Genomic DNA, 25,407 nt, shown 5'->3' on the forward strand with positions numbered 1-25,407 from the left:
TTGTTGCGTTCATTATTATTATTTATTTCTAAGCCTTGTATCAATTGAGAAATATTGTAATTGAAAATTTTAATTCTCATATTATCTCTTTTCATTGAAGCAATTTTTTATGTATTACTTAGCAATAGCAAGTGCTATAGGCCCTACAAGTATTGTAAGAGGTTGTATCATCTAGCATTATTGTTAGAAAGCCTATCTTATGAATATGATATGTCTCTTAAGAGGAAAACAAAATAAATAATCATCTATTTAAAAGTGCTATCTTTGAGATAAAGTTTAATATCATTTCATTGATTAAAGAATAAAATTTTATATTATTTTACTCATTTGAACAATAATATAAAATATAATATAGTAGCAAAAAAGAATTTGTAGTCTTGCTTTTATATTTTTCACTAAAAATAATGAAAATATTATCAAAAATTATTATTCATCTCAATTATACAATTAAATGGAGTGTAGCAGAGTAAAAAATATAGTTATCTAATTAAATATATAATTTTTAGTAATTTCATGTTTGGAAATAATTTGTAATTTCATGTTTTATTAATTTACAACTTAAGAACAGAATATTCTTTCACTAATTTTGAATTTAATTGAAATTTTTATAAATTATATATTTAACTATGAAAATTTTCATTTTCAAATCAATTTTTAAATTTAAATTAAATATTTTATTAATTTCACATTAAATTTTTATTAATGTTTTGTTAAAGGTTAATTTTAGTAATATTACTAAGTTCCTAAATTATATAGCATGATATCATATAGTTGATGATGAAATTTAAAACAAGTGAAACGTATCATCTGAACATCGTGGATATTATTTTTATTATATCTGCATATTATTCATTTAAGAATATAGGTATTCACAAAAAGATAACATATTACTCAATAATAAAGATCAATATCTTTAAAAATATGTATGAGTCTATGGGACACATCTAGATTTTTATTTATATACTAATACGTTTTTTTTTTTTTTGTACAATCATTTGAATTTTTTATTTTTTAATTACACTTATTTATTTATATTTTTAAGTTAAATTTATTTTTATATATGTATTTTTAATTTAATTTAACCACTTTACTTTAATGTGTACAAAAAAAAAAAAAGATGAATACAAGTAAATAGATGTAATTAAAATAATGAAAAGTTTCAATTATCACAATTAAAAAAAGTATATTTGATAAAATTGAGTAAAAAAATATAAATTTAATTACTAAAATGTGAAATTAAAGTCTGAATTTCATATTTTATAAATTTTTTCCTAATTTTTACACATTTTTTAAAGTGTAAAAATTAAGGTTTGAAATTACAATATTTTTTATTTATTTTTCCTTTTTTGTTACGAGAGATTTAGTCCATTGCTAAAGTTCTTAATTTTTATATTTCTTAGGAGACGAATTTATTCCATGTGACGACCCAAAAATTACCTAACTTTTAAATTACATTAAATTAATATCCCAAATACATGGGCCGGGGTACTCTCCCAAAACAATACAATAGCGGAAGCTAAATGAATACGATACACACCACTCAGGGGCTTAATCATACATAACAGCACAATAACTAGTCAAACCAAACAAGCCACAATGTCCGAGCCCCTTATCACAACTCACACCTCAAGGATTTTTTAGTCAATATTGCCTTGTACACACAATTATCTACAACTGACACACCAAGCGGGCTAGCCACGACGTCAGCTCCCATACCTGGAATGATAGTAAAAACAAGATAAGCCACGAGGTTCAGCAAGCATAACAAATGAATATAGGTAAGATTGGGTATAAACCATCCACGCTGGAGTGCAACCCACTAAATGCAGGTAAGACAGACCAAAATCAGAAATAGCCATACCCGAATATGCCTCGCAAGACAAAGATAAACCAGAAATAACCCACAATCAAAGTACACCTCGCAACATGTAACGACCCGCTCCCACTTACGAGCGCCACCGGTAAATAATCGACCAGATTACTCACCTATCAAGCCACAACTGAAGGGTTGGACTATGTTTCAACAGGAAACGCCCTAGGTGGGAACTAGGCTTCGTCATTCCCTTCGCTCCACTCAAGAATCGGTCTCAACACAAACAAGAAAAAACTCAGCGGACCGAGACCCGAAACCCGAGTGAGCTTCACCTCTCTTCAGCTCGCCCCATAGCAAGCCAGAGATGACCCAGGCACAAAGCTAGCATAATAAACATTTCGCTGAGTATTGGGGATTTATGAGAACATACCTCGATGATTTTTACTCGGTCTGAAACTCGGCTTCTCCAACTAAGCCATATACCACGAACAATCTCACAATCATTTATCACACTACGATGATTTCAACCATTAAATACATCTAGTGCTCAAAATCGTTTACATTCGATTACATGAATACATATAAAAATTACAAGAGATTACACAACAACACATCTCAGGCAACAAGCTAATTGCCACAACAGCCTCCCGGCACCATCCCTACTTACATCTGGACTTGTATTATCTACACATGAGGTAAAACCTCATGAGTCATAAAGACTCAGTAAGGGTGCAATGCATGTAAATATGAATATAATCATGTTTATGTATGCCAAATGCATGCAAATGAGGCTAGGTCCACTCATCCTCACAACCCACTAAGGTTTGAGGCATCAACCTATCAGCCCCCACCACACTAGTCCTCCATATGACCATCGGTCCACTAGGTCTTGCATCACACAAGATATAATCGCTACATGCCAATGCAACATAAATACATTATCAAACACATTTACCAACTTGCAAGGCCACCTCCACATGGGGCCGTCCCTTACCTGGCTCGAAACTTCATCTCTGTCTCGGCACGAATTCCAGCCTGAATTTCAAGTTCTTCTAGGATCACCGTCCTTCCGGTCGAACCTAGATGCAACCACACACAAAATCCCAACTCCATTAATCTCCGGCATTAAACCAATGCCCTCAACTACACCGCACATCACCAAAATCATCTATTAACTAATTTCAAATAACCCCAACACAGGGTTTAATCCAACTAATACTACATAATTCATTATCTCACATAATGAAATTAATTAAATTAATTTACCTTAATTAATTCAAAAAAAATAATTAATTACCTCATTCAATTGGAAAGAAAAAATCGGCCAATCGCCCATGCCGACGTTGCTTCCCGAGTTGCAATCTCATGCCTGAAATCCCATTCTCGAGCTCCCGGCACGCTCCTCAAGTCCCAATTAAATTTTGAGAACTTTTCCCCATTTTTCTGGATTTTTTTTCCTATTTTCCATATTTTCTCATTTTCTATTTTGTTTTACTTTTTTTTTTCTTTTCTTTTCTTTCCTGCATCTTCTTCCTCCTCCGCATTCCCGCGCGCGCACAACCTTTTTCTTCTACCTCCGGTGCGCAACAGCAGCCTTCCCCCGCGCATGCCGCCGATCACCCCCTGTACCTACATACAAACCTGCCATAACCATGAACTGACTGGCATAAAGCCCATGAGCCCGAGGCTCCCACAACACGATCCACACAAGCCTGAGGCTCCCATCACAATCACATACTGGAGTTTCCGAGTCATAGCTATCTAGAGCCCAACTTCCACTCATAGCTATCGAGGGTCAACTCCACATCACGATCCACATCACATACTGGAGTTCCCGAATCATAGCTATCTGGAGCCCAGCTTTCACTCATAGCTATCGAGGATCAACTCCATATCACAACCTATGTCGATCGGTAACCATGCAATGCAACCGATAATAAATGCAATAGCTCTTGCAGCATTAACATGATGACAAGGCCCCCATAAGCCAAACATCATGCCATGCTACGCCCACATAAGAACACACACAGGCAAAATGCTCTAAATGCACATGCTCACCTACTGTATCCAAGTCGGCACTCAATAGGCCAATCAGGTTATGCCAATGTGCACACTTCCCCGTACGTACAAAGCATGTCCCCCAATGAATGCAAGCCCAATCTCATACACTGCAATATCATATGCCACATAATGGCAGAGCCAGTCGACAGTGACCAAGTATCGGTTGACAATTCGTGACTAGGAACAACCAGTTGACAGCCGTCCTCGGCTTGATGACGGTTCGCCCCAGTATCACCAAGTAGTCAACTCGTTACCTCACCAGACGACAGCTCACGCCTCCTGTTATTACCACTCACACCCCCAAGAAATCATAACCACATCATGATACGCACGCACCAAGGATAGGTGTCCGGCGATACTAGCTCGCCTAACCCGTTTGTGGTCTATCGTAACAGTTGATAACTGGTGCTCATACATTCAACCATCGAGTGCTACGACCCAACGGTCCACAGTCAGTAGCTTTGTACCCCATACCCTATAATTCACATAAACTTACTCCCAGTTATAACAACTCACCCCAGAGGGTACCCATAACCACAACTGACTCACTAAGAGCCTAGCGCTAACCAGGTTCGACATCATTCCCAAGGAAATATGGGCGATACAATACCCCGTAGGCATTTAACAATTAAAATCTTAGGAATCTCCTATTTAATTTAATTAAATTTAATTTATACAACAGATACCCACAACGCACATAAATAATTTCTAAAACCAAATCAGGCTAAGAAAGGAAACAGAATCCACAAATCGAAGGAGATTCACAAAGAGAGTAAGGAGTTTGCCTTAAATTAACTGACTTTGGTGATTATACACCCACACGTCGCCAAATTAATACACACTGTAAATTAACATATAACTTCCCAAATTAATCAAATCGCAGCCAAAATAAAATTCCAATCGTAAAGATTAATGAATACACATTTCCTCACTTGATTATTTAAACCTCAATTATACTAAATTTTTCCGCTATTTCTCTTGAATTTCCCCCTCATTTCCATCCTCGGCGTGCCTCCATTTCTGTATTTTTCTTCCTTTGCCTGTTGCTAATTCCCTTGGCCGAATGCTCCCAAAATTGGGAGTTAAAATAGTAAAAAGAAGGAGTCGCCAGAAGCTGCTGCGTGGCAGCCAACATTCACCGCCTCCAGCCCCCAAAAATGACGCTGTTTTGGCGTCCTTGGCTTTGGAAAGTTTTCACAAAATTCTCCCTAGAGCTCGCACAAGCCGAGCCTCGATCCCCCGACTTGCCTCATACCCCCTCACGCAAGCGGCCGCTCACGCTGCTTGCATTCTTCAACCATTATATGCGCCCACTTAATTTTAAAGTAAGCTTACATAGCTAGGGGTGAGCAAAAGTTTGGTTAAACAAAACTAACCGAACCGAACCAAAAAGTTCGGTCAGTTCAGTTTTTCAAAAACAGCTGTTCGGTTCAGTTATATTTTTCTTTAAAAATTGGTTATTCGGTTCGATTCTGTTATTTTTATAAAAATACTCAAAAAATCGAACCAAGCCAAACTTGTAGCAAATAGCCTCTATTGAACTGAACCGGCCACAACCCCCCGTGCGAACCGAACTACCCCCCTTCACGAGTCATGCGGGCGCAACATTTCATCTTCTCCGTTCTTCATTCTTCTCTCTCTTGCGTCTCGCCATTTCATCTTCTCTTCGATTCGAGTACACAAATCTGGCGATGGCGAATATGAAGACGAAGACGAAGGCAAAGATGAAGGCTCTTCGATGCTTCGTAGATTAGGCATTGGCCGAAGGCTCTTCGTCTTCATCTCTTCATCTGTTCTCTCTCCCTCCACCATCTGTCACATTCGCAAATGCCAAAGAAGAAGACGAAGGTTGGAAACGAAGACGAAGACTACGCCGATGGTTTTACGGTAAGTTTGCACTCTATTTCTATTTTGCATTGAAATTTTGAAACCTAGATCTACTAAAATCCCACCATTAGATGCTTTTAGTTTTTGGGTATGTGGGTCACTATGGTTGGGGGAATCTGATGATCGGTTCCGATCATCGAAATCGCCTGCTGGCTAGGTGGCATGCAGCAACAACAAAGCTGGTCTCTTGGTTATTTTGTCTCCAGTTCGGTTTTCGATTTCGGTTCGGTTAACACTGTTTAGGTTTTGGTTAGATCGGTTTCGGTTAGTTCTGTTTATTGGGGTTAGTCGGTTGGTTCGGTTCGGTTATTGTGTTTGGTTCGGTTTGGTTCATAATTTTTGGGTAGTTCGGTTCGGTTATAATCGATTGCACACCCCTACACACAGTTTCTAGAAATTGCATTTAAACTCCATTGCTTCCAAAAATTCTCACATACACCCGTATAATAATTTTTATACTCCAAATTTTTCAACAATTAATTACCCATCACTCTAACACAAAATAAATTAATATTTCCTTTAAACCCACAAATATTCAATAATCACTGTAAATACAATAATTAATAATTACTAATTGCTCCCCATTTAAATTAATAGTTATTAGTTGTTCCCGATTAAATTAATGGTTATTAATTATTTCTGAATTACCGAGATGTTACATTCCGTTGCTATAGTTTTTTTTTTTTTTCTATTTTTTAGTAATGAATTTCGACGCTAAATTCAGTGCATGCCCCAAAATTAAACGCGTGCCAGCCCCCACCCTCCCCTCATGTGCTCATAGCTGGCAGCGCTGGGATATTAATCCCAGCAATAACTCCAAGTGCTACACCTTGTAATCGAACCGCCAACCTCCAAGTACCAACAACCTTTATACAAGCTCGAATCAGTCGATCTGGATGCCTATTTGGTTATTAAAGTACATAAATTATATTTATAACATTTTCTCCCAAACTTTTAAGAATTATATTTACTCTTCAAAATTTACAAAACTTATTTAATGAATATTAATTTTAATATTAATGTTAGTAGAGGGAAATAAATATTATTTTTATTTTTAATATTTATTAATTTTATTTTATTACTAATTTAAATAGAAAATTATAAATTATTATATTAGTAGTGAAAAATTTTGTTCTTATTTTGATTTTAATTTGTAATGTCATATTTTATTAATTTTTGTGAATGATGAATATTAATTTTAACTATACATTAAATTTTTAATTTAATTTTTTTGGTCGAGCATATCCCCTCGCTAAATTTTAAATTTTTAATTTAATTTTTTTGAATTTTAAATATAATATAACTTTCATTTTTAGCAACAGGTATATACCTATCGCTAAAATTATAATTTTAAATTTATTTTTTTCCTTTATTTTACGACAGGTAACCTCATCGCTAAATTTTTATTTCTTAAATTATATTTTTTTCATGTTTTAGCGACGAGTGACCCCTGTTGCTAAAACTTGTTATTTTTATTTATTTTATTTCTTTTTTTAGCGACTTTTATATTTTACATTTATTTTATTCTTTTTTTTTGCGATGGAGAAGCCCGTCGCTAAATGTTTAATTTTAAAATTATTATTTTTCTGTATTTTAGCGACGGGCGAGCATCTGTCGCTAAAACTTGTTATTTTTATTGATTTTATTTCTTTTTTTATCGAATTTTGTATTTTAAATTTATTTGGTTTCTTTTTTTGCGATGGGATATCCCCATCTCTAAATTTTGTATTTTAAATATATATTTTTTTCTTTTTTTAGCTACAGGAGGGCACCCATCGCTAAATTTTTTATTTTACATTTATTTTTTTTCTTTTTTTGCAACAGGGGAGCCCACGTCGCTAAATTTTTAATTTTAAAATTATTTTTTCCCATTTTTACCCATCGCTAATTTTTTAATTTACAAATTATTTTTTTTATATTTTAGCGACAAGTGAACCGTCGTCGCTGAATTTTTAATTTATTTTTCTTTCTTTTTTGCGACCGATGCATACCAGTCGCTAAAGTTTTTATTTTTATTTATTTTTTCCTTTTTTGGCGATGAATTTTTTATTGCTAAATTTTAAAATTTATTAAAAAATTTAAAAAAATCAGTGACGGGTATATCCATCACTAAATTAAAAAAATATTTTCAAAAATTAGAGACGAAATTCTGTCGCTAGTGCGTCACTAATTAGTGACGGATTTTGTCCCATCGCTACTTCCGTCGCTAAAAAGCATATTTCTTATGGTGATTGTTTGTGGTTGTGTTGCATGGCATTGTGTTTCTATATTGCCTCACATTGTGATGTTGGATCATGGGTTGCATTCAGTGGGGGGTCAGTCTTTGTATGTGATAGGAGCGTGAGCATTTGCATGACACGATTGGCTTTTGAGTGATGACTTGTGTATGTTAAGTGAGCATATGCATTAGAGCATTCGTGCGTGTGGATTCTTACATAGGCGTAGCTGTTGGGATTACATAGATCTCATCATATGCGCAGCGGAATTAAAATTTAGTTTGCAGGTATCTCGTTTTTTAGAAAATATTGTTTAAGAAATTGAAAGCAAAAACGAAAAGATACTTCTTTGATGAAATTCGATTTCACCGTTAGATTTCCCGCCGTATAATTCTCAAAGTGTAGGATGCCGAGTTGGTCCACCCAAAACCACTTCTATTCAAGAATATCAAGAGAAATGAAAGTAAAAGAAATTTTTCACAAAATTTCTAACTCACTTCTTTGGATTCACACACAACTCTCAAAACTCTCTCAACACTCAAGTGATTCAAGAACTATCAAGTGATTAAAATGAAGTGATCAAAACTCTCTCAACACTCAAGTGATTAAAAACCCATTTAATAACTTTCATTAACCCTACTCATTAAATGGGTTGGGCTTCTCAAACCCAACCCATTTAATGCTATTAGGTCAAGCCCAAACCAATGGAGTTAATTTGAATCTAATAATGCCATTGGACCAAGTCCAATGTGCTAGCAAAAGGCCTAATCTAATTAATGATTAAATAATTATATTCATAATATAATTATTTAATTATTTTTATTTATCCAATAAATAAATGCACTATAATTAATAATTATGAAATTACTAATTTATCCATCTTCTATTTGAAAGTGATTTCTTTTGGGTGGGACTTTCTAGGTTCACAAATAAATTGACAACGAGAATAATTAACGATTAATTCTTGTAAATCATGAGTGACATCTAGCAATATGTCATGATTACTCAATTTATTATGAAACGGGTATTGTGAACATTTTACTACGTTACCATGCAATACGGTCCTTCTATTATCCTATATCCCGACAAGATATGAGATCATGGTCAGTAGGTCGAATCTTTTAATCTCGTCATATGACTAAATCCAAAATCAATCTTGACTAATTATGACACAACCCTTATGGAATAAATTATATCGTCATATTACCTCGGCCAAGGATTTATCGTCAAGTGATTACTGGATCGCATAAGATATCTTCCTCATAAATCTCAAGGTGATAGATTCCATGTCTGATGTACACATACCTCATGTATCATTGAATTAACCACATAGATATGTATGATTATTCTTGATTAGAACAACCATATAATATCGTTGATATCCTAATCCACCAATACATAGATATCTATGTCATCTCAGGTCTAAGGACTAGTTGCACAATTACAGCTAACATTAAATCATTGACCCATGAAAAAAAAACCCATATGATTTAATGTTAACAGTCTCGTTCAATGAACTTGTTCTTATAACGAGTACCCACTCATCTTCCTTCTATATCTCATACAGAATGACACGAAACTTAGCGACCTTATCTTTCAGTATCTCATACTAAATAAGGAAGAAAACGATGTGTTGGCCTTTACGAGTTGCTATTATCCAGATTAGGAATTCTACGACTAGGAACATGTTTATAGTATAACTAATTATGGATTATCCGTAACTCGTATTTTTAACTCTTAAGAATGGTATCCACTCCTTATTATACTAATTGATATATGTTTTATAATTTAAACCATATTGCAATTTAAATAAAAACACAAGCTTTCCATTTAAATAATATTTAAAGAATTACAAGATCGAGTCCTATTGTGTCACTAGAATTGGTCTTCAAGGCTCATATCTAACAGTAGCATGGCTTGATGTTTAGCTTATGGGGGCCTGGTCATCATGTTAATGCTGCAAGAGCCACTGCATTCCTTATATGCTTCATTGCATGGTTTCTTTGGGCACTATGGTGATGGTGGTGGAAATTGGCTTGTGCTTGTGATGCGTAAGATTGTGGATGGAGGCCCACAGTAGTTTGTGACCTTGATGAGATTGTGACTGATGTGGCACATGATGACAATGGTGATGGATGTGAGATGAGAATCTTAGGCTCATGTTCTTATTTTGGTAGTCTGTCTTGGCTGCAGCAGGTTTGTATATAAGGTCTTGGGTGCCATTATGTACATTTTCTTATGTGGGCCCCAAGGACCATATGTGTGCATCCATGCATTAATATTATGGCTGAGTAACGTGCGATATAACCACATGGCGTGGATTCACTACAAGAAAATTGGTCTTCTGTGATAACCTTAGGTTGTCACAAAAAGATATAATTTCATCACGCAATCTTTTTAGTGATGATCAAATATTCGTCAAGGACTCGTCACCATAGGTCCCCCGCCGATTATCTTTGGTGACGAAATAATCATTTTATCACGGTAAATGCATTATTGGTGACAAAAAAACTCGTCGCCCAACTCATCACCTAAGATCATTGTCTCTTCATATCTAGTCACGAAAAATACTTTTTAGTGACTAATTATTTCATCACTATTGACATAAAAATTTCCATCACTAGAACATATTTGTGACTACCATTAATTCTCACAATTTTTTTTTTTATCTCATCACCAAAACTATCTCGCGATGTTATCTCCTCACCAAAAAACAAAATTGTTCATTATGAGAAAATTTTTGTGACAAAACACTTCTTCACCAAAAGGTACTTGTGATAAAAGTGAAGTCCTCACAGAAAATATTCTTTGATGGTTGGTAAAATACTTGTGCTTTACATTAAGAGACTTAGACATCACCAAAAAATTTCGGTGATGAAAGCATCTCATTGCAAAACCTTTTTACTACAATACAATATCATCACCAAAAACTTTTAACAACTAGAGTCCATCAAGGAAATAACATCATTAAAAGTTATAGATGACTCAACCAATCTATCACTAAAAATTTTCTGTCATGATATTCTAATGATATAGTCCTACAAACATCCCTGTTAATAAATTCTCAACCTATTTAAAATATCAAACACAACTATTACAAATTTCAATGAATTACGTCATCCAAATTGTTAGTCTATCAAAACATATCCCACAAATGACAGAACTCATCAAATCTAATATTCAAAAACATGTTCCATATATAATCCATCAAATAAAGACAAACAAGAAAAAAAGTATATCAAGTCAAAATAAACTTTCAACTTCTTTGGATCCTTAAAGTCCCACACATCTAAGAGTTGTTGCCATCTTCTGCATTTGATGGTTCATCAAGAGGTTTTTCTCCAACTTTTTCTAAAACAATGGCCAACATTCTCTTCAACCAATGGATTTCCTCTTTCTATGCTTCAAACTCAATTTCTCTTGACTCATTATATTGTAACAAGTTCTCCACTTATGCATGCCAAGAACCTGAAAAACAAAAGTAAACAAAAGATCAAATAAATTAGTATAATTTGTTTTAATGCGAAAGATTTATAATAATTCAAATAAAGAGAACTAACCATACTCGTAATTTAAAAATAGCTATACTAAACTAGTCCAGTGATGACCCTCTCTACCTAAACCTATCCACCAACTATAAAGAATTTGAAACAATCTATAACGTCAGAACCTATGTTATTAACAACTAGACGTATGGACTTCCATTAATTCAAGTCTCAACTAAGGTGTTTATCTTGCAATGGCTAACAGAATGCTGCAATTTCATAGGCAGAACTTGGTACAAAAAAAAGTTCTTCCATTGATGACTATGAATGAGCTCATTCCTTAATATCAACTCAACAAGAGGACAATAACAAATAAGATACCATTAGTCTCAACATGTGATTATAAAAAGGTAAATGAAAACTCATATAATCATGAATGTTCAAATAACCAAAATGATAATAACAAATAATATAATTTTAACAAAGTACTTGAAGTCTAGAACATTAATAAGATGTAGTGTTCAAATTTCGTAAACAAATTCATAAAATGAACTTCAAGCCTAAATGTTATGCAAAATAAATAAGCAATTAGTTCTATGGATTTGTGCTTAAAAGAAAAATAATGCAACACTTGCTGGGAAGAAAAAATAGAAAATGATGCAGCCTAAAGAAAAACCTGAACTGAAAAACAGAAGTTACCTAAAAAGAGATCAGGAGAATAAAAAAAGGAAACTTAATCGCAGAAAGGAAAAATAGAAGAAAGAAAGATCGGAAGGAAAAAAAATGGAAGAACAGCTAAAGCTGTGAGCAGTGAATATTCAGGATATAAACTATAAAGGAAGCCATGACAAGGGATTAGAAGGAAAAAAAAAAAAAAAAGCAGAGGTGCAAACCTGCAAAACAGAACATCCAAAAGCAAGATAGCTGAAGTTATGACATGCACCTAAGGGAGTGCCTCGCTTCAGTGCCGAATAGGCACATGGCACTGTGTAGTGCATGTTTGACAATTATGGGTCTTGCTCTTCTCTCTTTCGTTAAACACTTTCTCTACATGCTCTACTTTCCTTGTAGATTTGTTTGCTAGTTTTCTTTAATAGACGCCATTTCAAATTATCTAATTTCAAAATCATATTTTCTTATGTAAATAGCCACACATCCACTGTAACAATCTTATCTTGGTCATACTCATTTTGCACATGTTGATATTAATTTCCCAACATTCTATACCATACACAAAAGCTAGTATTATACCTCTCTTATAAAACTTCCCATTTAGCTTTAGGGGAATGTTACAATTGCATAAAATGCTAGAAGTACTCCACTTTAACTATTCTTCCATGATTCTGAGATTTACATAATCAATAATCTTCCTTTCTTCGTTAACCTTTTCCTCTTCTTCTATACAAATGATAGTTCACTGGCTGCTTGTGTATTATTTAGAGTTACGAAAAATTAAGCGTACTCTTAATCCTGTATAATCTCTCATTATTACCTAACTTATCTTTATATATCTATAAAATTCTTTATATATCATAGCATAAATTTTCTACGATTTAAATATTTTAACACGTTAGTAGTATAAATATAAACATATATATCCATAACATGATAGTATAATCATAGTATAAATTTAATTAGGTTTTTTTTAATCCTAACACATTTATCTCACTTTATCCATTGCCACACAATACTTAACTTCTACATTTATATATAACCTTGCCTAAACATACATTCATTTAAAATAACAAGAAGGAAATGGTTCTGTCAAACATGACAGTCAAATTGAGATCCTTTCTAACCCAAACTACGAGCAACTAACCATTTACTTGGTGCACATGATGAACGGATCCAAAATGAAAAAGGCATTTCAAATTGCCCATAAAAAATAAGAGATACCAAAGCCCAAAAGAAAGACCCAACAAGTGGCGAACAACTCATAAATAAGCTAAACCCTAATTTCACCATATACACTGCCATCCACAATCCAAAATGTCCCTCGTCGGTTAAAAGAACAAGAAGCTAGCACTGGTTCTTTACTTTATTTTATTTGTAGATATATAATATAGGCGCCCCTCTACTGCACAGTGACACAAGTGGAAGAAGCCAAGCAAGTTCTGGTCATGGCCGTGATACGAGTCTTCTTTGAGGACTTTTGACAAACACGTGGTGTCCTTGTACAACTAATTAAACACATGCATTTTATCAAACAGATGGTACACGCAGAAAGAGCAAACCATAAACAATGAATCCAAGCAATATGGGCGAAACCAATATAGGGCCAAAATAAAAGAATCAATTCTGGATATAGAGAAGATCAAAATTATGTTTCATTTTTTGCCACTAGTATTGAGACCCTAACACAACACGTTAACTGTCAAAACCAAAGATTGAACCAAACCTGGAATAGTGGAACTGAAACCATTGATTTGTAGAGCGACTCAGCGAGAGGCGAGAGCAAGAGCGATTTGCAGAGAACGAGAGGCAACCGGCGACGTCGAACCTCCCCTAGCGCTAGCAGCGAGCGAGCGAGAGAGCGAGAGCGAGAAAGAGGCAGCAAGTGCGACCAGCAAGACAGAGCGAGACAGAGCAAGAGACGCAGTGGCGATGGGCGATCGCTGACCACCAAGCACAAGCTCTCACACTCGGCTAACCCAACATGCACGTTGATATATATATATAGCTACACAGTTGCACTGTGCACAACAGAAATCAAGCACCCGATTTGGCTACTATGCACACCCTAAGTGCTAATAGCTGCACAAGGAAGAGGATAAGGGAGAGCTTGCCTGTTTTGGCTTGCAGGAACCGATACAGAGCCACCCTTCATCGTCTGATCTTCGTTGTTTTCTCTTCTTCTTTGCTATCCCTCGCTTTGCTGCTGTCCATGATTCACTCTTTCTATCTCTCACCACCGCTGCCCCCCCTCCCCCCAATAAATCTAATAGTGCGGCCTGGGAACTCATCCAGCCATGTTTGGTGATGCACGGCTATGCATACACACGAGCACATTGTTTAATGATAAAAATACTAACAATGATAATGCTAATAGCACTAATAATAATAATAATAATAATAATAATAATAATAATAACAATAACAATAAAAATAATAAGGATAATAATAACAATAATATATATAATAATGATAACAACATACATATTACCAAATGTTATCATTACATATTACCAACAACAATGATAATAATAATATTAGCGATGATATTAATAATAATAATACTAATAATAATAATGATGATGATAATAATAACAATATTAATAATAATAATGTAAATATTACTAACAATAATAATAATATTAACCATAATAATAATAGTAATATGAATATACATATAAAACTTAAATAAGGACCACTAACACATGATAAAATTTTAAGTAATAACGCTATCACATCAAATCTCCAAAACATGTTCAATGACATTAAAAATGATAATTTTGGACCATTACAATTTAAATTATGATGATTATTAAATAACTTAAAAAATAATTTATGATAATTTATTAATTATTAATGATAATTATCAAGGGTGGAAAGTTGTAATGATGAACTAATTTAGTGTTGACTTTTTAGTTGTCTCAAAAAATACTTTTGGTGATGACTATTTTTCGTTACCAAAAATAATAATATCATCGTTTAAAAAATTACTTTTGGTGATGACTATTTTTCATCACCAAAAGTAATAATATCATCGCTGAAAATTTTCTTATCATATGACTGGAAAAATTTGAGGGCCGAAAATTAGAGCGTCAATTTTGGGTGATGAGATTTTATTGTCCTCACCAAAAGTTCACTTTTGGTGACGACACAAAAATCTCATCACCAAAAGTAATCTTTGGTGAGGAAATTTTCCTCATCACAAAAAAACTCGTCACGAAATATCATTTTTCTTGTAGTGATTGTGTGTAATTTATGCTTTTGAGACTGGCACGTGTCTCCATATGTGGCATGATATGAATGATGTTTAGGAAAGTCTGGTCTTATCCAATTTTCATTGTTTTTATATCCTTGCTGAGCCTTAGGGCTCATTTTGAAAAATATGTTTTGATGAAATGTAATGAATTATAATTTCTTGGGAGATGATGTCAGTGTTGAAGGCATGAACTTGATTGAGGTTTAGTGGTCGGGTAGTGAGTTTCTCTTGCCTCTTTGTTATTCATACCTTCGTATATCGATCTTGTTGATGCTTTTGTTTTTGCTATATGCTTGTTGATCCTTGTAGCTCACTTTATTTTTTTTGTCATTCCAAAAAATAGAAGATAGATATTTGGGACGAGTTCTGGGTAGATGTGTATAGAGATGTCCCAGTCTCAAAGATTTATAAGTGTAGTTTGAGGGCATGACTAGAGGGTTTCATCTTGTATTTAAAGCCTTGATGCCTTTTTATTTTTAAAATATATGGGTTGTAAACCCGAGCTTATGATGTATAATATTTATTTTGGCTCCTATTGATAGTGAGCAAATATGGGAATGGAAAGAATTTTTGACAAATTTTGAGTGATAATTGTATCTATATCCATTTTAAATAAATCTTCTCTCGAACTTCCTATGCTAACAGGTAATCCAGGAGCAAGCCAGACAAGATGAATGTTCATTTGGCTTCAATGGACTTACTTGAATTCCTATTACACTTATCATGGGATGCAAAGGCAGTAAATACCATGGGTTGTTTCCTTTTCAAATTTATGAAGTTCTTGGGATTCTTGCTTCATGGTTTAAACCAACCATTAACTGCATTGACACCATCAATGGCAGCATTAAAGGAAAACCATGTTTCCATTATGGGCTCACCCCTTGAGTAGTATCAACAACCACTTGATCAACTTAATAGTCTGATCAATATCTCATTGGAAGTGATCCAATATATTTGTGAATTAACCTTATTGTCTGACATAAAGCACAGCAAAAATGACCCCTTGTCAACATGTGCGCATTGGACAATTCTGAGTGTATCAGCTTGCTACATCCAAATTACATTGATCAACCACAATGGGTAAGTTCTTGTTTCTTTCAATCTTGCCTTCTCAAAGGTTATACATGCAACTATCAACATTAATTACGGTTTGATTTGTAATGAGTTCTTTTGTGAAGCTTGTTTGGAAGCATATTAATATTTTGGGTAAATTATATAAAGTCCCTTTCAACTATTGTCACTGTGTGCAAAACTTCAAATGTTGTAAAAAAAGTGTAGTCAACAGCCTCAACTCTACATTTTGTGCCTAAATTAAAGAACTTAAGTCCATTTGACTATTAGTCAATGAACAGAAATAACATGTGTCAGTCATGTAATGTCATTAAAATGTGTTCACTTTAATCCCCAATTAGCACTATTTTGGATGAATTAGGACTAGGTTCCATGGGGGATTAAAGCTTTTCATACAAATTAAATTCTAAGTATGAATTATATGATTAAATTATATTTTAATATGGCACATGTCATTTTCGTTCATAGACTAACAGTCAAATAGATGGAAGGTCTTTTACACAAAAAAATATAAAGTTTAAGGTGTTGGTTACACCTTAGGAATTTTGTGCACGTGAGCCAAAATTAAAGGGTTCCATACAATTTACCTTTTTTTTTTTTTGGCCTTGTGAACCGTGCACATTGTCCTCTGTTTATACACTTTATTCCATTATATAATTAAATAGGAAATTTTAGGGATCTCCGAGGAATGCGCCAAATGCAGTTCAATTGCATTTTGGCGCAAAATCATCTCTAATGAATACACCAAAATGGTGTTGGGCACAAGTTTCAATCACTAAATTTGGTGTTGAATGAATAGTATAACACCAAATTTGATGTTACACTATTCATCAACACCAAATTTTTATTTTTATTTTATTTCCAATCTTACCCCTCTTTATATAACTTCAAAACAATTTATTCCCTTTGTATCCTTTATCACTTTTATTATATTTGTATATTTGATTAATAATTAGAAATATAAATTAAATTATTACAAAAAATATATACCGATGAAAATATTGTATTAAAATCTATAAAATGAGTATAATATTGAATATATTTTAAAATATTTAATATATCTTATAAATACTATGTTAATATAAAATGAACTATTTTTATTTATGTATATGATTTTTTTTATTTTAATAATTACTTAATAGAAAGAAAATATTTTTAATGTAAAAATTCAATAATATAATAAAAAGAAATAACATTTCCATTAACTTAAATTAAAAATACATGATGAAAATAGAAAAAAAAAAAGAAGCTTAAAATAAAAACAACAACAACAACATGACTTAAAAATAAAAAACATTTATTGGAAAAATAGTGAAAAAAAAGAAGATAAGAAAATTAATTGAAATATTAAGTGAAAAAAACATTTATTGGAAAAATAGTTTCTTTGATTTAAAATATTAGTTGAAAAATGAGATGGATAAATAATTAGGTGGATAAACAATTAGTTTGCTAAAAGTTAGGCAAAAATAACTAATTAAAAATTTAGTAAAAAAATTAATTAGAATAACATATTTTGAAAAAAATATAAAAAAATTATGACTGTAATTTTTAATTTGTTTATAAAATATGACTAATTATTTTTAATTATATTATACTATTAATATTTATTAAGTATTTATTTATAAAATATTCTTTAGAAATTTTCTTTTACACCAATTTGGTGTTACACGTTGGAGAGAACACCAAAATGGTGGACACCAAATTGGCGTAAATCACTCTTGGACGCCAAATTGGCGTAAATGAAAATAAGTATGGTTTAATGGTGATGAGAAATCTAAATAATTTAATGGATATTAGGAGTTGAAATCTCTATGTCATCGTATCTTTATTTCTCTTTATTTTTGGGTTTTTGAAGACCAAACTATTCAATATTGTGTGGTTTTATTTAGTTTAAGTAATGTATATTTATTTTGTTTTAAAGCGGAGCAGCATTGGAATTGTCACACATGCTTTAGCCACATCCTTGATGACCTCAAGCATCACTCCACAATTTGTAAACCACAAATAGGGAAGTATATACATCTTTTTTTTTTTTTTAAATATGTACAGAGAAATATTATCATTCAAATTCATTGATTCCTTCAATTTCAAATATTTTAACCTACCCAATCATCAATTTAAACTGAATCAAGTATTGGTAATGTATAATACACCATATATATGTTTTCTCAAAATTATTATTAACTAATCGGTGCAGAGGAGATAAGAGGGTCACATGCAGTCTGTTAATGTATTGATTGAAGATATTTTTTACTATAAAAAGAGATTCTCTGACACTCATATTGACATATTGGAGCTCATGAAGAGGTTCACATACGTACTCTAAAGATCGATGGTCACCATTCAATCATTGATGGTTTTCTACTATATCTAAGGCAAGTAAGTATCTGTAAAAAAATGTTCTTCTAGAATATTTCTTTCTCAGATGCATTCTGATTAAGTATACAATTATAGACATTACGAGAGCAAACAGCATAACTATTTTAAGATCTCTTAAAAAAGTTGAGGTCTTAGGTTCAAACCACTATTATCTCATATTTTTAATTAGAAAATTTAGCTTTATCTATCTATGACCAAAAGAAAAAAAAAAAAGAAAAAAGAAGAAGATAAGTTCATGACCTACATATATATATATCTTAAAAGGAAAAATTAAATTCTTCTACGGGGCCAGACAGGTTAACAGACAGACTTACAAAATAGGGGTTAAAAGACTAAAATACATTCATCCACATTGCATTAGAAAAAGTGCAATGCAATGTGGGCAAGGGTATTTTAGTCTTTTAATCTCCATTCTGTAAGTCTGTCTGTCAACTTGTCTGGCTCTCAAGAATTTTTCTGAAAAATTTATTGTTGAAAATTTTCAATTTTAGGTTTCAATTTAGTTATCTCATCATCCAACTTTTGAATTGTTTAGTTGATGAGTACATATCATTATATATGGGTCACAAACACCATTTGGTGAGTGAGCTCCAGCGAACGATCCCTCAGTGCATGTTGTGCTTTGGATTTTGTACAAAACTGGAAAGACATAAATTGATGCAAAATCCCTCTTTTCTTTTTCTAAGCTGAGATTCATAAAAAAAAGAAGAAGAAAATCTGGGGGAAACAAAACAAAAGAAGAAAGAGAGAGTGAGAGAAAAGAGACATATCCCCCGCTACATCCCTCATACTTCAACTTATGATATCAGATTAGAGTTAAACTGCTACATATGTTATACCTATGATTTACAAGACAATGATGTATATATATGGGTCCAAGAATGTAGTAAGCAAATAATCATTTAATATACACACATAAATCACTAGGAAAACCACTAGAATTTTCTTTAATTTCAGTTTCTGTGGCAAAGCAAGGAAACCCTATAAGAATTTGATTGGCATGCAAAGCTGAGATTGGTTTCAAAATTTAATTGATATTATATATTTGATAAAATTATATCTATTTTTTCTTAAGATTTTGAAATATTTCAAGTATTATGTATTAAATCACTCTTAACTTCTTGGATGTTGACCTAAAAGCTTAAATTTTTAGGTTCATTTGGTTTTTGGTGAAGTATCTCATGACAGATGTAGTCTTTTCTTTTTCTTCTTCTTCTTCATTCTTTTTTTTTTTTTTTTTGGGTGCAAACAAGTTGATCTAGAGGTGCTAAATGATAAAGCTGCCTTATTTTTTCTTTCGGACTTAGATATATTCACAAAGGATATTTCAAATCTTTTGAAAATCTATGAAAAAATAACAGAAGAATATTATTATAAGATTGTTGGATTCCATTTGTGTTGAAATTGTTGCCTTTTGTTTCTTAACAAGGCCCAAGGCTATGACGACTTTTCGGGTGGGTTTTATCTTCATAGGCTTCGGCCCAAGATTGAAGAACCCAAGTCCGTCACCACTTTTAAGCAACCAATTTTAGAAGTCGGGCCACAAGCCCACTCCCCACTTTGGAGGAGAAATAGGCCTCAACCCATTTGCTCAAGTGGGAGGAAGCCCACTTATCTTAGCCCTTTAGCTCTCATATAAAAGGCCATTACTTGTCCTTCCTTTTGGCGTCTCCTTTTCCTGTGGCCAAACCCTAGCCTCTATCTCTTCCTTGTGTTTTTCTTTCTTGGCCGATAGCTCCATCTCTCCTTTTTTGTTCATCCAATTGCGATGGAGGTCTTCTTGCCTTCTATGGTTGATCCATCATTCCATGTGTGCAACCGCCTTTCCTTGTGTGTGAAATATGGTCCTTTGATGTCGATTGAAACCTCTACATATTCGAGTCTGAGCTCTTCTTTTCGGGTAAACTTTCTCTCTTTGCTTTGTGCTTTCTACCCTCCATCTTTGTGACCGATCTACCTTCTGTGGTAACCTATTCTGTGTGGTTTTGATCATTTGGGTGAGAGAGAGGGTTTCGTTTTGAGTTCGATAGAGAGGTGTTGGGGCATTCTAGGCTTACTGTTTGAGGGCTTCGTTTGTGACTTGTGGTTCTTATTCGTTGGAGTTATCAAAAGTGGAGAACGGTACTATCAGATCTAAGCCTTGAACGTTATTTAACAAGGAGATTTCATTCATGTTTCTTGCATTCTTTACATTTGATCTAAATCTGGTTCAATTTTATTGCACTAACTCATTTGTTTTGTAATGATTTTCCGGAACAGAAATGGACAGAAGAGCTTAGATTGAAATTTGATAATTTAAAATCCAAGATGCCCTGATACATAGTATCCTATGAATCATTATTTCCAGGTCTCTGGTATATCAAAGGACGATGGTTCTTTAAAGAACCTTTCGTGGTTCTGATTGATCCACATCAAGAAAGAAAGGACCCAGCTACCACAAGTAGATTATGTATCAGTGGAGGCCGCTTGATAATTGGTTAGTAATAAGATTATCACACAAAACTCACACACACACAATTAATTGCGTAATTGATTGGTTAAATAATGTTATGAATATATTCAAACGATTAGATCGAATAACATTCACCCATATCCTAGGGTTAAGTAGCAACACGTTGTTTGCGACGTTCCACTCTACTAGTGCTTCAACAATTGTATTCAGCATGAACAGAAGTCATAGAACAACATTGAAAGGAAGAAGTTGTTCAACAAAAGAACCTTTCTAGTGGGTTTGCAGGTTTACTTTCCAAATCTAAGAATATAGGAGGTAGTTATCATAACATATCATATTTTACTTCAAAATGAATGCTTCTATTCTTTCATCAAATTAAATAAATTAAACTGTAATGAACTAATACAACGTTCAATCTTTTGCAGGAAACAACCAAGGAGGGAGTTCTCGATTCCATGGATGGCCATTGGTACTAGCAAGTTAATTAGAAAGAGCAATACTATGATGGCTATGTATCCTTTTTTTTTTTTTTTTTTCCTATAATAGTGTTAGATATAAAACCATTCTTGGGCCTTCACCTAATAGCTTAAGCTTTTGGGTTGAACTGGTTCTTGATAAATATTAAATAGGACTCTATATAATACGTATTTATTGAATATTTTGGTAGAAATTTATAGTGACACTTCTTGAAGAACGTGAATTTTTCTTGTTTCAAATAAATATTAGATTTTATTTGTCAAACGTATGTTCTATGTTTGATTTTACAACTAAAGGATTTTAGATCTTTTTTGGTACAAAAAAGTTCAAAGTGATGGGAGATTATCCCATTTCAAGGTTAGAGTACGCAACAAATTTCAATGAGAGCTTACAAGGATACTTGTAGATAGATTGCCTAACAAAGAAGAACTACTAATAGTGAGATTAAAACCTAAACCTTACAAGAAAAATATTTTTATATCACTAGCTAGCTAAACCAGCATCCATTAAAAAAGCATTTCAGGTTTATATGCTCTTAAATTGGGTGTGAAATTTTTCGTAATGTTGATGATAGAACTTTTACTCGATTGATTGAACTTTAACTAAAAAATAGTAGGAATTCCTCAATTACAGTAGCTTCAACAATAGATGTAGCGAAAACAATGAAAGAAAAAAAAATAGGCCTATTCGAGAGGGCCTCATCTCCCACAACTTCTTCAACAATTTTCCAGATCCTTTTTCTCCCCTCCTCCCTCCCCTTTTATACCTCTCTTCCATTTTGTTTCAGGCATGTGAATGAATATTTCCCTTTAACCAACTTCTGACTCTTTTGCCCCTCACTCAATTCCCTTGGCTACCCCTATTGATCCTCTCCTTTTATACCTTTGATAGGTGAACCTAATGAGAGTCCTAACAGTACTCCCACCCATAAGTTTTATCTTGTCCTCAAGGTGAAATTCTGGAAATCGATGCCGAATATGATGGTATGGCAAGGGTGGCAACCTTTTCTATTGAATAAGAACATCAAGGCCTTTCAATTTTGTTCCCCTTCCCATCCTTACCCCCAGTAGGAATTCTGGTTCTTCCACTATCTCTAGCTCTGCAATTCCAGGAGGCAGTGTGATACTATGGTTGCGCCTTACTCAAAATTTCATAACCAACGATCCCCATTCCACCTGTGTCAACCTAAGGGTGGCTAACCATTTCATTCCAAGAATAACATCTGAGCTCCCCCATTCTAACAATAAGAAATCCTCAACTACCCAAGAAAAAGATGCTGGCTGGGTAGCCCTTGACAGCTTGTAAGAGCTGCTAGCGGAGTTCAGGCATGTTTTTGAGGAGCCCACTACAGAATTTAAGGATAGCTCCACCCTCTCTCCCATTTTGACCATGTCCCCCCAATTCCCCTAATTTCTCCCTTACTTCAGCTTCCTCTATGCCTCTTTCTTCGTCTTCCCTTTCCTCCTCATAAATTACCATTACCTGCAACTCTTTTTTCTTGCATTTATGCCCAATCGAATACTTCTCATCACAATAGAAACATAAGCCCTTAGCTCGTTTGGCTTACAACTCACTCTCACTCAACCGTTTGAAAGGGGGGTTGTTCCATTTACTGACGACATGGGGCTAGTGTGAGGAGGCGGGGCTGGGCGTCACCGATTTTTGTACCGTTAACGGAGAAGGTGATATCACTACCCACTGGTGATTCAAAATTGGGGACCAAGGGGCCTGACCTCTGTTTGGGCCGGGTCAAAAAATGCTTCCACTAATCACCAGATTCCTCACCTCAATTAGTTGGGCTAGGTTCATTATCTGCTCCAGCTCCATCAGCCTCGATGCCCTCATTTCGGCTCAGATGACTAGCTTCAATTCATTGATAAAGTGGCCCTCCAGCAACGCCTTTGGCATGCCTTTGAGCGGTTGAGGTTAGAGTCTCGAAGTAGAGGCGGTAGTCCTTAACGGACCCCCATTGTTGAAGCGCAAGGACCCTCTCTTCCATCGTGCCTTCCTACGTGGGCTTGAACCTATTCCTCACCATCACCTTGAGCTCCTCCCAACTCCTCACCCGTCGTTGTCTTCGTTCTTACTGGAACTAAGAAAGAGCAGCTCCTTCAAAACAGAGAGCCGCTGAGTCTAGCTTTTCTGCATTCGTTAATTGATTCACAAAGAAGTACTGCTCGGCCCTAAAAACCCAACCATCAAGGTCATCTCCCTTAAACATGAGTATCACCAAGCATCGACTTCTCATTTCCAGCCTCCCCAAGATCTCGAACTCACTGCTTACTTCCTTACTCCATTCCCTAAGTTTCGACGTGGCATCCCTAGTGAGGGACGAGCCCACATGTAGGTTCTCTTCACTCTATTTTCCCTTCCTCTCTTTCTCCTGGTCCTCCCATTTTTAACTCCCTTAGTAAATTCAATTGGTCCAACATCATCACTATGTTCTTCCCTATATTTTGCACCCTTTGGAACTCATTTCTCATCGACTCCAAATCGACCTCTAGACCCTCCATCTTCCCTTCGATTTGCTCTTGATAACTCTCCAATCTTCCCTCCAATTCACCCACTCTCTCAAAGATGGTCACCCCCATGGATCGATGCTCTGATACAAAATAATAGAACTCTTACTCAATTGATTGAACTTTAACTAAAAAATAGTAGGAATTCCTCAATTACAGTAACTTCAACAATAGATGTAGTGAAAACAATGAAAGAAAACAAAATAGGCCTATTCGAGAGGGCCTCCTCTCCCACAACGTCTTCAACAATTTTCCAGATCCCTTCTCTCCCCTCCTCCTTCCCCTTTTATACCTCTCACCCATTCTGTTTCAACCACCTGAATGAATATTCTCCTCTAACCAACTTTTGACTCTTTTGCTCCTGACTCAATTCCCTTGGCTGCCCCTATTATTCCTCTCATTTTATGCCTTTGATAGGTGAGCCTAATGGGAGTCCTAACAATTGATAGTTCCAAACATAACCTTTGAGAAGTCAGGGTCGAAAAAAACAACTTACCCATTGCGCTTGATTAATGTACGTAATTTGAATGTAGCAAGTTGTTAATTTGCTTGTTTAAGAATCAAGAGGCCCCCACAAAGGAGTAGTTGGCATTGAAAAGTCCTTCAAATTGTTAATTTTATTCGAGTAGTTATTTCTCTTTGTTACTTTTAATTACGGCTTCAAATTTTAATAGTGTACAAGTAGTTTCTAGTTAAGTTAATATTGCTAGTTACAAATACTTATATGTTGGGAAAATTTCTTGAGAGATGAGGGCGATAATTAGGTCAGATAATTAGGTCTTAATGATGATCCTATTACATACGTTCAGATATTTTTAGGATAGCAAGTAATTAGGTCTGTGCTAGTGGTGATAGACAATGTTATATATATATATATATATATATATGAATTGATTTATCTTCTTCTCTCATCGTGTATATAATATATATAGGCAACTTTGCAAACAATAATAGATTGTAGCTTGTCACTCACTGCCCCTCTGCATGCTTAATTACTTTTTTTTTTTATTTTAGGTAATTTTCCTAACATGACCAAAATAGTGCCAATTTTCCTAACATGACCCACATAGAAGTCTAGAATTCATGTATAGCCAACTCCATATAGTGAAATAAAGATTG

General features: G+C 34.1%; 1 protein-coding gene across 1 annotated transcript; it reads right to left on the reverse strand.

Annotated features, from left to right (window-relative positions):
* Nucleotides 1-11,049: 11,049 nt before the first annotated feature.
* On the reverse strand, nucleotides 11,050-14,446 carry LOC127806605 (uncharacterized). The gene is made up of 3 exons (XM_052343990.1): nucleotides 14,249-14,446; nucleotides 13,861-14,077; nucleotides 11,050-11,445 (listed from the first exon to the last, which is right to left on the reverse strand). Exons 1-3 carry the CDS (start codon nucleotides 14,287-14,289, stop codon nucleotides 11,353-11,355), a joined length of 351 nt encoding a protein of 116 aa, XP_052199950.1. The 5' UTR covers nucleotides 14,290-14,446; the 3' UTR covers nucleotides 11,050-11,352.
* Nucleotides 14,447-25,407: the final 10,961 nt, after the last annotated feature.

Source organism: Diospyros lotus, chromosome 7 (assembly GCF_014633365.1).
Source record: "Diospyros lotus cultivar Yz01 chromosome 7, ASM1463336v1, whole genome shotgun sequence".
Taxonomy (NCBI): Eukaryota; Viridiplantae; Streptophyta; class Magnoliopsida; order Ericales; family Ebenaceae; genus Diospyros; species Diospyros lotus.

What these genes read in the sequence shown, in the direction of transcription:
- LOC127806605 (XM_052343990.1), bottom strand. Translation starts at nt 14,289, where the DNA reads ATGAAGGGTGGCTCTGTATCGGTTCCTGCAAGCCAAAACAG. An exon ending in GTTCCTGCAAGCCAAAACAG is followed by an intron (nt 14,078 to 14,248) that starts GCAAGCTCTCCC and finishes CTTGGTGGTCAG; the next exon opens with CGATCGCCCATCGCCACTGC. An exon ending in TTTCAGTTCCACTATTCCAG is followed by an intron (nt 11,446 to 13,860) that starts GTTTGGTTCAAT and finishes TTTGTTTTTCAG; the next exon opens with GTTCTTGGCATGCATAAGTG.